Genomic DNA, 14,388 nt, shown 5'->3' with positions numbered 1-14,388 from the left:
GTTCTTTCCATTTTTTATGTTCCTTTCCTTTCTTTCATCCATGTTTTAGAGTTTTCACTGCAGAGACCTTTCACTTTGGTTAAACTTATTCCTAGCTACACATTTCTGTAGTTGTTATAAATAGAATTTCTTTTTGGAGTTAACTTCTATTACACTGTTTCTACAGTAAGATTCCACCATTACCACTAGAACTTGACTAAGACATGTTTCTTCATGTGTTTCCTTCTCTTAAATGCAGCTACACTTTTCTTCAAGTTTCTCTTTACGGAGGTGGTATTAAGGTTAGAATTTATCATCTTCATCCTCTCTGGCCCTCCACACTGAACCCTCTCCTCTCTTTTAGATGATACGAGAGCTTGCTCTCCCCTTCCCCGGCTGGGAGAGAGAGTAGGAATGAGAAAAAGAGAGATAGAAGGAAGCTCCAGAGGGCAGACAGAGCTCAAGAGATCTCTGGGTTGTGAGAGAGACCAACAAAAAAGAGAGTGAGCTCTGGATGAAGCCAGGAGCCTCTAGGACAAGAGCCGCTGGTGGGCAATTTCATAAAAATTCCCCGCCAGTGGTAAGGAGGAGCCAGGACAAGGGCTTCCAACCTTATAACTCCTTGTGGAAACCAGGATGGAGTGGATCACACTAGAGAACCCTCTGAAAGAAGTTGCTTCACTAATTTGCTTCAGAGAAATAATCGGGGAACAAGACACTATCATTCATGCTTGATCTCTTCTGAAAATCTGCTTTGCTCTGACATTTCTTTTGATATGGAAATCTGTTTCTGGGTTCATTACCTTTAAAAAAAAAAGTTGTAGACGTCAGTGATCTCAATAACTTACCTATAAAAATCCGTGGCCCAAGAGTGAGAATAAGTTATAGACAAGTTATAAAATCTCCTCTTTACTATGCCAGGCCAATCACTTGGAAGAGTTTAGAATTGGGGCAGTAATGTTCTTGAAATTTGAAAGATTGATTATACAGAGATTGTGAGAAAGAATAAAGTTCTTTTCTCCTCGTTTGAAAAAAGGAGATTTCCTGGTATATAGTTAAAAACACACACAGAACAAAGTAGAACTTTTCTTTCCATCTCTGATATCCACTTTTTCTATGGCTTGAATCAGTAACAAAAGCTTCTGGCGAGTTCCCTTGAAGTTCTGATACACTAAAAAGTCAGCTTACCCATAGCTTGCTCAAGGCTGTCAGAAAAATGGCTGAAAGCCCTGTCATCCAACATGATGTTGTGAGTAATGGAGATTCTGTGCTTAGTATGTAAAAATAAAACTGGTTTATTCTATTCTTACAGTTTTGACTGTAACATGGCAGGCTTAATACATTGCCCATCTCAGGATACAAGCTGTCACGTGATGTCCTATAATCTGTCACTGTAAATAAAGCTGATAAATACCATGTGACCTGTGAATAAAGGTTTGTTTGGCAAAGGTTCAAATACAGGAAGCAGATCTACTGGACTTCCCTTATCCCTTCTATTCACCTGAAAGAGTATCAAAAATTCTACTGGAAGCCAGGGTGGTAGTACATGGCTATAATCCTAATACTTTAGAGGCTGAGACAGGAGGATCACAGGTTCAAGGCCATCCTCAGCAATGTAGAAAGACTTGGTTTCAAAAAATATGTATGGTTGGGGGTGTGGCTCAGAGATGGAATGTCCTTGGGTTCAAACCAAGTACAAAAAAAAAAAATCTATTGGCAGATATCATTTAGGTTAAAACTATTTCAATGATATAATCAAAAATTCTGGGGAAATGTGTGAGGGTATAATCAGATAATAATGTTGCAAATCAGTAATTTATTCAATGAATTTATATCAAATTCAGTGTCTATTAGAAACAGACAAACAACTAAACGTGCAGCATTTCAGATGGTGACTAATGCCAAGCCAGCAAAGGTTCAGCAGTGGAAGCAGAGGGAAGGTCTACTCCGCGCGGTGCCTGGAGAAGACCTCAGTTATACGGTGGCATTAGAGAAGAGACCTGAAAGACGAGAGGAAGAAAGGCAGGTGACTATCTCAGAGGAGAGCGTCTCAGGCAGAAGGCACAGCCAGCAAAGACCCTTGAAGCAGAATGTGCGTGGTGCGCTCCATAAATACTCAAGGACATGAGGTGACTGTTCAGAGTGGGCAGGAAGGAGAGTAACACGATGTGAAGCTAAGAACATCAAGATAGACCAGGTGGCTGGGCGCTGTCGTAGGACGTTGGCTACTACTCTGGGATGCGAAGCTATTGAAAGGGCTCAGACAGAAGAATCACATGCGATAAAGCATGTTAATGGGATCATTCTGGAAGATGTGCAGATAATGCCTGGTGAGGGACCAAGAGAAACTCAGTGAGATAAAGCAAGGGGCCATTTCAGTAAACTAAGTTCAGCACTGCAAAGAAAATGTGAAAGATGGCTGGATTGTTGATGTCACTTCAGGGTAGAGCCAAATGGACTTGCTGGCGGATGGGACGTGAGCTGTCAAAAAAGAGAGAAATCAAGACATGTGTCTGAGACTGGAAGGATGGGACTGCAGTAGCTAAGGTGGGAATTCTGAAAGTACCCGGCTCAGAGGATACGAGCAGGATTCTGACTTCATACTTGTGTTTGAGAGAGTGGTTAGATGTTCAAGCAAAGATATTGAAAAAAGTGCCTGCATGACTTTGAAATTTAGGGATCAGGTTAAAGAACTTGGCAGCCATTATTTTATATCTAAATAAAAAACAATTGAATAAGAAGCACCACATTTAGACCATATAGAGAGAAGAAATGAAAAAGCTTCAAGCATTGAGCTGGAAATCTGGAGGATTTAGACACGGTAGAGAAAATTAGGATCACACAATGGAGACTAAGAAGCAGCAGCCAATAAGCATGGGAGAGCTGCACAGTGCACGGGAAGGAGCTAAACTCTAAAAGAGATGGAAGTGGGCTGGACACCTTGGTGATGCCTGGAGTCCCAGCTAATTGAGAGGCTGAGTCAAGGGGATCACAACTTTGAGACGAGGCTTGGCAGCTTATTGAGACCCCAAATTACATTTTAAAGAGGAATGAGTGTGAGGCAGAGCACTGGCCTAGGATGTGTGATGCTCTAAATTTAATCGCGTATACAAAAAAAAAAAAAAAGAAGTTGGAATGATCAGGCAACAAGAGTGTGTGGTAAGAATCTACAGAATGGGAGAAAATCTTTGCTTAGCTATTCTCCTGACAGAGAATTAGTAGCCAGGCTCTATAAAGGATTGAAAAAAACTTACCCTCAAAAACAAAACAAAAGCCCAGTGTGGTGGCACATGCATGTAATCCCAGCATTCGGGAGGCTGAGACAGGAGGATCGCGGTTCACAGACAGCCTCAGCTACTTAGTGAGGCCCTCTGCAACCCAGTGAGACCCTGTTTCAAAATAAAGAATAAAAAATAGGGATGGGGGTGTAGCTTGGAGGTAGAATGCCCCTGTGCTTCATCCCCAGTACAGCAAAACAAAACAAAAAAAGATAAAACAAAACAAAAAGTAATCAATACATGGGAAAGCAAACTAACCAGTTGGTTGGCAAAAGAAAAAAATTCAAACGATCAACACATACATGAGAAAAAGTTAAACATCTTTAGCAATCAGGGAAATGCAAGTGAGGTTTAAGAGTCTTGCTTTTTTATTTTAATGTTTTAACATGTCTGGAGACAAGTTTATATTAGGCAAAAGTAGGAATCCATGCCAAGCCCAACCCCCACCACCCTCATCTTTTAACTGGTACATGGTGTCCAACCTCCGAGTTTTAGCCTCAGGCAACCAGCAAGTTGTGTGAAGATCAAGAGGTACCTCCTTCCTTGTGCTGGATCAAAACTGCGCATCTGTTGCCGGGTTCTTCATCCTTACAGTGGAAGCTGTGACCAAGAGCAGGTGCCGCTTTCCCCCCTCTTCTCCCAGGAACACCCAGAATGTTTCCCAGGTGTCGATTTGTGATGATTTTACTCATTTTTCAGATTAAAGGTATGTTTTACTCTTTTCATCAGGGTTTTCTGGTTATGCTTTGTGGTAATGTGTCTTTAGGCACAATGTGTAAATTGTAAGTGATAAAAAAAAAATTAGCTATGCCGTGGTACTTTTGCTGAGAACATCTTGTAGGGCCAGGGATGGGTGTTGGCTAATGGTGAGATTTGAGGATTTTATGATATTTTGTGTCACTCTTAAACACTCTGGCCCATAGTGAACGTTTACTGAATCCCTATAATGTAGCAGGTACTGTGCTAGCCTTTAGCGTCTCTGTAAGTGAGAATGTTTAAAATTCAAGTTTAACATCTCCACTTTTCAGGTAAGGAAAATCAGACTAGTGTTTACATGTCACAGGACTTAGATGCGATACTCATTGACAGCTTTTAAAGAAAAAAAACTAATAGAGCTAATAAAAAACTAATAAAATAACGTGATGGTGCATGCTATAAAATAATAAACTAATAAAAAAAAGTGATGGTGCACACTTGTAATCCCAGTACTTGGAAGGCTAAGACACGAGGATCGCACAGGTTCGAAGCCAGCCTCAGCTGCTTAGTGAGGCTCTCAGCAACTTAGTGAGACCCTGTTTCCAAATAAAGTATAAAATAGGTCTGGGAGTATAGCCCGGAGGTAGAAAAGCCCCTGGGTTCCACCCCAGTACCACAAAAAAATAAAAAAAACTGGTTAAAATCTTGTGCTTGGGAGGTGGAGACAGGAGGATCGCGCAGGTTCGAAGCCAGCCGTGCTGGCTTATGAGACTCTGTTTCCAAATAAAATGTATAAAATAGGTCTGGGAGTGTAGCCTGGAGGTAGAAGGGCTTCCAGGAACCCCAGTACCACCAAAAAAAATCTTGATTCAAATCAGAGCATATTCCAAAACTCAAAAACATCCAAAGCCTCCCCCTTCTCCCTTCTGTGTGTGTGTGTGGTACTGGGGATGGGACCCAGGGGCTTTTCTACCTCCGGGCTACACTCCCAGACCTATTTTATATTTTATTTGGAAACCTAAGTTTCCAAAGTTGCTGAGAGCCTCACTAAAAAGCTGAGGCTGCCTTTGAATCTGTGTGATCCTCCTGATCCTCGTTTCTCAGCCTCCCAAATACTGATATTACAAGATATTACAAGTGTGCACCACCACGCCTGGCTCTCTCTCTCCTCCTCCTCCTCCTCCTCCTCCTCCTCCTCCTCCTCCTCCTCCTCCTCCTCCTCCTCCTCTTCCTCCTTCTCCTCCTCCTCTTCCTCCTTCCTCTCCTTCTCTCTCTCTCTCTCTCTCTCTCTCTCTCTCTCTCTCTCTCGCTCTCTCTCTCTCTCTCGCTCTCTCTCTCTCTCTGTTTATTTATATTTCTGTAGTACTGGGATTGAACTCGGGAACCTTTTACCTCCAACCTATACCCACAGTGCTATTTTATTTTTTATTTTATTTTATCTTTGTTTTGAAACCGAGTTTCACTAGGTTGCCGAGAGTCTCACTAAGTTGCTGAGGCTGATACTGAACCTGCAGTCCTCCTGCCTCAGCCTCCCAAGTCCCGGATCCCAGGTGTGTGCCACCGCAGCCAGCATCTCTCCTCTGTATTGCTCTTTCTTACAATTTAAGGTCCAGGATCACCTCACAGAGAATTACCAATGTGATAGGACCTGAGAAGATTATGTTTAGCACTGACATGGGGGCTACCTAAAATTCTCTAACAAGCAAAAGCTTTATATTTACGTGTGGGAATTAAGACTTCAAATGCAAATGTCCCTGAAAGATAAAATTTGGTAATTGCTTTTCAAACAGTCCATTCTTCTTCTTTTTCTAATTCTTCTTCTCCTTCTCCTTCTCCTTCTCCTTCTCCTTCTCCTTCTCCTTCTCCTTCTCCTTCTCCTTCTCCTTCTCCTTCTCCTTCTTCTTCTTCTTCTTCTTCTTCTTCTTCTTCTTCTTCTTCTTCTTCTTTTTTTAACAGGTCTGGGGATGGAATGGATGGAACCCAGGGGCATTTGACCTCCAAGCTACACCCTCTGCCTTATTTATTTATTTATTTATTTATTTATTTATTTATTTTGAAACAAGGTCTCACTGAGTTGCCGAGGGCCTCACTAAGTAGCTGAAGCTGTCCCAGAACCACGACCCTCTGGTCTTAGCTCTCTGAATGTTGGGATTACAAGCGTGTACCATCACGTCCAGCTCTGAAACAGCCCATTCTAATATAGTCTTTCACAGGAGTCAGAAACCAGGGACAGGCATGCTAGGGTAGAATGGTAAGAGTGGCATCTGAAAAACCAGGTGGAAATATGGAAAAAGCCAAGACTTTCCCCGCTCTTTCCAGTTTTGTTTGTTTTCCTAATCTGTAAACATCCACCTAAATTTCTCTGCCTATAAAGCAAGGAAAGTAGTTGTCCATGGGCGCTGACCAGAAGCAAGTGAACTGCATAGGAATGATTCTATTTTTCTTTTCTTTTCTTTTTCCTTTTACTTTCTTTTTTTTTTTTTTTTTTGGTGGAATCCAGGGGCCTTCTACCTCCATCTCCGGGCTACACCCCCCCCCCACCTATTGACCTATTCATTTGTAAACAGGGTCTCACTAAGTCGCTGAGAGCCTCAGTAAGTAGCTGAGGCTGGCTTCAAACCTGCACGATCCTCCTGTCTCAGCATCCCAAGCGCTGGGATTATAATCCTGTGCCACCACACCTGGCTATGATTCTATATTTTAAACACAGTGGATGAATGTTAATACCAGATAGATTTCCCCCTTCTGTTTTCTTTTAGAAAAAGGAATTCCTGGAGCAGAAGGTCAAGAAAGGGTTCGTCCCAAAAGGCTTCCTCTGATGCAGAAGCGAGAGGCCGGGCACACGCACTATGATGACATACCGGTACGAGTTTTGATGGAGTAAATAAGATGTACCGCTTCCAATGACCTCCGGGAAGCTGCCGCTGGCTCCAACAAGAGGCAAATAAAAAGAGAGGAGCCTCAGCTGGGTGTGATGGTGCAGGCCTATGATCCCAGTACTTGGGAGGCTGAGGAAGGAGAATTTCAAGTTCAAGGCCAGCATCAGCAACTTAGCAAGGCCCTGTTTCAGACTATAAAATAAAATAGAACTGGGAGTCTGGCTCAGCAGTAGAATGACCCTCGTTTGACTCTCTAGGATCAAAAACGAAAACAAAACACGGCAAGAGGAATCTCAGTATTTTGGAGACTCCAACTTAGCTCACAGCACATTTTCCTTCTCAGGGGTAGAAATTCCCTCAATGGGTTAGAAAACAAAAGAGGGGAAAAGCTCAGGTTTTAAAGGGTGCCATTCTACATAATTTTTATTTAAGTGAGGACTTCTGCCAATGGTTTTTCTGGCTGATCTAAAGCAACCTCCTCTGTTCTGAGCTGGTGCCCTGGAATGGCAGTCTCTAGCCCTTCATTTGCTTTCCCGGAGAGCTAGCCCATGGTTTTCTTTGCAGCAGAATTGGACATCTTTCAGAGAGACAATCAGTGTTCCTTGGCTTATCAGAAAGGTGCTTATTCAAGTATGAACATGTAAAAATATTTAGAGTATTATTTTCCAAAGTAATGGATATTTATTATGGAAAACAGACAATAGACATAAAAGGAATCAAGCTTGGCAATTATTTTCGCTTCCCACTGTTATCATCTTAGGGCAGGGTTCACAGATTTTCATCACTGGGAGCTTGCATTTTTGCATCTTCAGCTTTATGTCTGGCTTATGGAATTCCTGACATTTTGCCCCAACATATCTGGAAGTAGAAAGTTTTCCCAATGTCTGACTTTCTTCTTCCTCCGTCATTACAGCAGTCAGTTGGCCAGGCTCTCCCTCATCATGTATCTTAGCCATAAGTAATATTTATTTCAATAATGATACATCCTACAGAACACCTAATAAGTACTCCTCAAAAAATGTCAAAGTCAGCAGAAACAGGAAAAATCTGGGACATAGTCACAGGCTTAAGGAGACTCAGGAGACATAACAGGTAAACATTGTGTGATATCTGAGACAGGATCCCGAAGAGTAAGAGGACTCTAGGTAAAAACTAAAGGAGGTCTGCATAAATGTGAATTTCAATAAGTAATAATATATCAGTCTTGGTTTATTACTTCTTACACATACACCAGAGCAATGCCCCATATAAACAATAGGGAAGCCTGGGTGCAGAGTGTGTGGGAACTCAGAAGTTATCAAGAATAAAATAAATAATAAGAAGAAACAAAATAATAAATCTAATATAATAAATAAATAAATTTAAATATAATAAGTAATAAATCTAAGGCAATTATAACATAAAAACAAAATAAAAGTAAAAATAATCTTATGGAAAACCAATATTAGTGACAAGAATCAAAGAATATCATGCCACAATATTAACATTGATTTCTTACTTGAGATAAGTTAAGTTTATTGAAAAATAATATCAATGGCAAGGTTAAAATAATACACAGAAATATTAATATTAATTTCTTAGTCAAAAATAAAATAAATGAAAATGAAAATAAATTTAATTGAAAAGAAATTATTAGTGGCAATATTAAAATAATATATCACAATATTAGCACTAATTTCTTATTAGTTAATGTAACATTTGCATCCAAATATCTAAATGGTGAAGTAAGTCCCAGTCTCTCTTTCTCTCTCTTTCACACACACATGCACACGCCTTACACATAGCTCATTTTCTTGAAATTCAGCTACTATTTGATTGATCACCTAGTTTCTGTGTCTTTATAATTAAGTTCTATTTTTGTTAAGCTTTCAATAAAAAGGCTTAACTACACACATCTCACGCTTAGCAAATACATTTTTTCACGTTATTCATTCCCCTGCCCAAGCCACCTGCATCTCACCCACCAGCCTTTAAGCGGCTTCCCTGACTTTAGTACTGATTTCTGCACACCCACCATTTCTAAAACTCCGCCGTGCTCACCTCTGCATATTTCTGCTTGAACTCTTTGCTTCTCGTTGCTGTTGGAAAGTAAGTTCTTCACGTATTGGGCTGTGCACGGTTCGGTGTCTTCTGATACCTTTCTTCTCATTTGTACTCAACTTACACTTGGTTCTCCAGCAGCACTGAAATTCTCCCTCTTCCTCCAACACGCCAAGTTCTTCCTGTCAGGGGTCTTTGCAGGTGCAGTTACCGCTTGTGACTCCTTTTTTCTAGATCACTGGCATAGCACTTGTGTTTTTTCTGTTACGGTGCTCACCATGTCCAATTATATCCAGAATCTTCAGCCTCGGGAGGCCAGGGACTTCCATCTTTTGTACCATTGTGTTTTCATTATTATTATTACTGTGCTTGAAATCACAACTGTCAAATATATGAATAAGAAACTCAAAGAGATTTGTAAAATACAAACCAACAACTCTGAACCTTAAATTATAAAGAATTATTATGGATCACAAAGAAGTAAAATACCACAAAAATGGTGAAAGGACTTGAATCAGAGATTCATCTAAACACTGCAAATAATGAAAGAAATGAAAAATATCAATGCCAATGATGATCAGAGATAACAGTTCATTACAATATATTATCATTGCTTTGTTTGCATAACTTTTATTTATGATAGTATCTATTACTAGTAAGAAGGTACCTTAATAGATATTAATGCTGGTAGTAGCCAAATATAAAATGCTACTAATTGCTGGTAAAGTTCTAAATCTCTACTAACATTAACTTCTTAATGAATTAATTTTCTTTTTCAGGATATTTGTCAATTTTTATCAAAAGCTTTACATTTTTTCTATGTTTTTGGCAATGCAGTGAAGTAACTACAGTGAACATCTCTAGACCAAATTTCTGGTGATGGGTACAGATAGATTAAATAACAAAGTTTCATTCATGCTGTGCTTTACGGTCATAAAGCACCTTAAAAAAGAATATTTACAAGAAAAGGAAATGCTCATAAATTAATTGACCATAAAGACTGAAGCAATACATACAAAATGGCTCAGAAATACATCTATAGAAGATGTGTGTGTTTGGAAAGGATCGCGTGTGGATATATGGTAATTTGTGCATCCCCAAATGAGGAGAAAATATACCCTTTCTATTTTATTTTCTAAAAAGAAGCCACTTGAACTTTTTAATTTAAAATCAGCTTTGGTAAAGTCCTCCTTATAATCTCAGCTCTCTTATAAATTCAGCTTTATCAGTATTTATCCCCTTTAAGGATTGTTGAGGAGCAGCGGGGGCTGAGTACCACCCTTCTGCTCCTGCTTCACCACCCAAATGAGCTCCTGTTGAAGTAACAGGATGGGTCTTGTTTTTCAGGAAGTATATGAAGAAGAATTGTTGTACGAAATAAAACTAAATAGGAAAACTTTAATCCTTCACCTTCTAAAATCAAGGTAAGTTCTATTGTGATGCAACACACTGTAGATTTAGGCATCTATGATATCCCAGCTTTTGTAAAAAAAAAAAACAACAACATAAAAACTTCCCATAAAGTTAATTCCTTAGGTGACTGTTAACTATATATTATGTGATTCCTTCTTCAAACGCAAGTTTGTAACATTTCAACAGCTGAAGGACAATATACTCCATTTTCCAGGTCCTGAGTTATTCCTTATTTTTGGTAAAAAAAAAAAAAAAAGAAAAAGAAAGGGTGATACTATCAGATAATTGAGACTGTAGTCTTTTAGCTTAAAACAAAAGCAACAAAAAATACAGAAAAAATTTTGTCCATTCTGAACCCCTCACCAGATAACTGCGCAGAAATACAAACCTAATATACCATTACTAATAATACATTCAAATCACATATCTTGATGTTCTTAGCATGAAGGAAACTAATTTCCATATGTCTCTTCTCAGTTATGTCTTAATCCCTGCAATATCCATATGAATCAGGTGAGTTAAAAACATAAGTAGTCTGGGGTCACACTGCAAGATTCTTTGCATTTCTGTATAAAATTTGCAATCACTTTTTCATTTCTAGGACGTAATTTGAGAAGAATTAGTGAGAATGTGCAACCTTGCATTGTTCCTGATCTTAAGAAGAGAGTGTTAAATATTAAATGGCTCAAATGACATTACCTGTAGATTTGTCGCTGATGTACTTTATTAGATTAAGAAAGTTCCTTGAGAATTGTATTTAAGTGTTTTGTCTGTATTCATTGAAACGTCTGTATGTTACGTATACTGATTAATTTAAAATGTTAAACCATCCTTGAATTCCTGGGGTAAAATCCTACTTGCTTATTACATAGTATTTTAAAGTACAGTGTAGTATTCAACTTACTAATATCTTGTTAATGGTCTTTGCAAGAAGTATCCTAAAATGAATGTTATCGGATATGTTTAATTTTTGTAAAGTGTTTCATATTTTAATATTAGATCCTCCAAGGTTCATAAGGTATAAATTGCCCTCTCACTCTATATATTCTAAAGATATTATTTCCTTGTGAGTTATACCAAACATTTTTGAGAGGAAATCTCAGGAATCAGGAGATACTGGATAAACCAATGTAAGAGGACTCTTGCTAAAGAGAGGCTGATATGATCAGTTATCGAGTGGGTGTATTCTGATCACATACCATGGCTGGTAGTTCTGGCTAAACTGACTTAGGGGGATTTTTTTTTTTAACTGAAACTACATTGTACAAGAAAGTACACAGAAGGGCATAGGCGATGGTTCAGAAGCTTGAATCAAGTTTGGACAAAGAGAGAATCACTGACAGGGATGAGAGAAGTGCTCGCCAAGTCAAGGATGGCATATGTAGAATAGTTTGATGTTTCTCTATGATGAGTTATTGTGGGCTCTGGACATCAACAGTTATTTTCTCCTAATTTATTAAATCCACTAACACACTTACTTCTTCACTACCCAAATAGTCACTGACATCACTCCTAAGTGAGGAACACCAGGACCAAACAGAAAATGGTGTGCTTAGTTTATAAATGATAAATAAAAATTGAATAAATTTATGGTGTTTTTTGAAATATGCGTAAATTATGACATTTTTATAAAATTTCAAAGTAAGCTTATTAATATAGGTGTTAACCCCATGCTTATTTTTTGTGGAAAAAAACACTCAAAATTTACTCTTGGAAATTTTCAAGTCAACAATACATGATTATTGCTATAGTCACCATTTTGTATAATAGGTCTCTCCCCACCTGGCTTTTCTGCAGCCATTATAAAGGAATGGAGTCTAGGTGGAAAGGCTTCTCATATGCGCTGACTCAATGTTGCCTTTTTACTTTCAGCAGGAGATGAGCTTGCTGAGATTCTAAAGCATTCTGGAATGTACTCCATTACTTGATTGGTTCTACCTGGTAGAATTTTAAAATGAATGAATCTCACTACCTCTCTGCCCTCCTTTTTTAGGGAATTCTTAGCCTTGAATTACACCGAAACATTCTATACCTTGAAAGGAGAAGAGATCACCAAGCATCTTCCGACCATGGTATGGTAGGGAGCGTTCTTGCACCTCTTTGCTGAAAGTGTCATTTCTTGGTGTAATGTTGAGGCCCCGTTCTAGTTTTACAAGGTGTTTCAAAGGGCGCTACATGAGAACTGAATCCTGAACTGACTGCTCTCACAGAATGAGGCTGGTGCAGATCAGAGGAACCTCTGACCCTACAAAGCAAACCAATGGCCGCCAGGCCTCTTGACTAAGATGACTTCTCTATACCAAATAGAGTGCTAAGTCTGGAAGAAGAGTAAAGCAGGGCCCCAGAAAAGTACAGGGTATTTGCAACTAAGTTAAAAGAATGAAATGTAAACATATAAAACAACCAAAAAAAAATCTTCATTGAAAACATAATACATAAAACAATTTCATTGAACTGACTTGTACGATTTGCAAGCCTCATTCAGTTCTACTGATGCACCAATATTGTCATTTCTTCTTCATTTTCCAAACGAAACTTTGTTTTAATCATTACTATTATCCTAGGAGAAATAGGTTATATTTTAGCTTCGTTCCCTTTTCCATAACACACCCTCTGCAACCCTCTAACAGAGAATAACATGGCTCCCTTCTGCCAAAAAAAACCTTTTAAAGTTATTTACCTTATTTAGAACAATTGTCAGCCCCTGTCAAGTGGAAATCATCACGAGATCTTAAAAAATAGAACAAGAAAAAAAATCTGGGCACTACTGTTTTATGCAGTGTGTGTGTGGTGGGGGTGATTGTTATTCTGTGAACGTGTGATGTCCTCTTTGGAGAGCCATGGAAACATCTTCTGTAGGCAGGAGGAGAGTAGACAAAAACGGTGGGAAGAATGACTACCTGATAAGATGACCACGAGCATCATGCCAAGTAGGAGTGATATAGATGGACTGAAGCAGGAAGGCAGGAGAGAGGGGCGTGAGTGGAACTGGGTGCAGAGCAAGATCTGATTTGGAGAATCACAAAGGACTTGGATTGATTCCACAGGCCTCTGGGGAAATTGTAATATTAGAACAAGAGGGTTTGTTTGGCAGATCTTTTAGGGGGATTAAGGAAAAGGGTATTTGAAAGAAAAGTATATTTGTAAGAATAAAGGTCACATATATGAAACTGGCAATGTTACCTAATAGACCTAATAGATGATTAAATTTGTAAGGGAAGGGCACAGACATGGTTTTACCCAAAGTACCTGTAACTAAGACACAAGGCATGTAAAGCAGGATCCAATGATACTAAGCGCAAGAATGTAATGAATGGTCATAGAAAACAGTGTCACTTATCAGAATGAAATATGGATACAGTCTGAAAAGAAAAGGGTTAGATACCAGCACTTACACAATATCAATATGTTTATATATAAATGGTCATCGACTTTTCTGGTGCTTTAGGATCATTGTTTTTACCAAGGCTCCATTATACACGAAATCGATTCTGATGCCAGTATCAGCACGTGCAGTGGTCTAAAGTAAGTCTGTGTTTTTTTAAATCTCTCCTGCCTGTTTTTATAGATTTGTTTTTATTGGTGCATTGTAACTGCTCACTGCAGTGAGGTTCAGGGTGATACATTCATATAAGCAAGCAAGTTTCCTTGGTGTTTTTCCCTCTGCGCCCCGCCCTCTCCCTTCCTCCCTCCCTGTACATGATGGTGGGATTGGTAGGGATGATGTCACATGGGAGCATGACTTTTGAACTGATTCCTTCCTCCCCTTCCCTCCTCCCTCTCCAAAGCCCTTTCCACTAAATGGTCTCTTTTTATTTTCACAAAGTCTCCTTTCTTTCCTATTTTTTCCTTCGCTTCCACAAAAGACCCTTGAAAGATATGACCCTTGACATTCTGAGACTGGCCAGTCTCACTTAGTATTATGCTCTCTAGCTCCATCCATTTTTTCACTAAAATGACATCATTTGTTCTACATGGCTAAGGAAAACTCCATTGTGTAGATATATCTTTTTTTTTTTTTTTTTTTTTTTTTTTGCAATACTAGGTTTGGAACCCAGGGTCATTCTACCTCCAAACTACACTGCCAGCCCTATTTTTTCTTC

The 14,388-nt window shown here is 39.1% G+C and overlaps 1 protein-coding gene across 1 annotated transcript in view; it reads left to right on the top strand.

Moving 5' to 3' along the window:
• Window positions 1-3,935: 3,935 nt before the first annotated feature.
• Window positions 3,936-14,388, top strand: part of ADAM7 (ADAM metallopeptidase domain 7) — a gene marked incomplete at both ends in the record, with an annotated part of 52,779 nt that continues 42,326 nt past the window's right edge. The window contains 5 exons of the mRNA XM_080710208.1: window positions 3,936-3,963; window positions 6,713-6,816; window positions 10,220-10,296; window positions 12,279-12,357; window positions 13,734-13,810. Coding sequence (XP_080566334.1) covers window positions 3,936-3,963; window positions 6,713-6,816; window positions 10,220-10,296; window positions 12,279-12,357; window positions 13,734-13,810 — 365 coding nt within the window. The remainder of the gene's footprint in view (window positions 3,964-6,712; window positions 6,817-10,219; window positions 10,297-12,278; window positions 12,358-13,733; window positions 13,811-14,388) is intronic.

This window comes from Muscardinus avellanarius (assembly GCF_963383645.1).
Source record: "Muscardinus avellanarius genome assembly, chromosome: 14".
NCBI classification, from domain to species: Eukaryota; Metazoa; Chordata; class Mammalia; order Rodentia; family Gliridae; genus Muscardinus; species Muscardinus avellanarius.
This window is presented reverse-complemented; position numbering and strand designations above follow the sequence as displayed.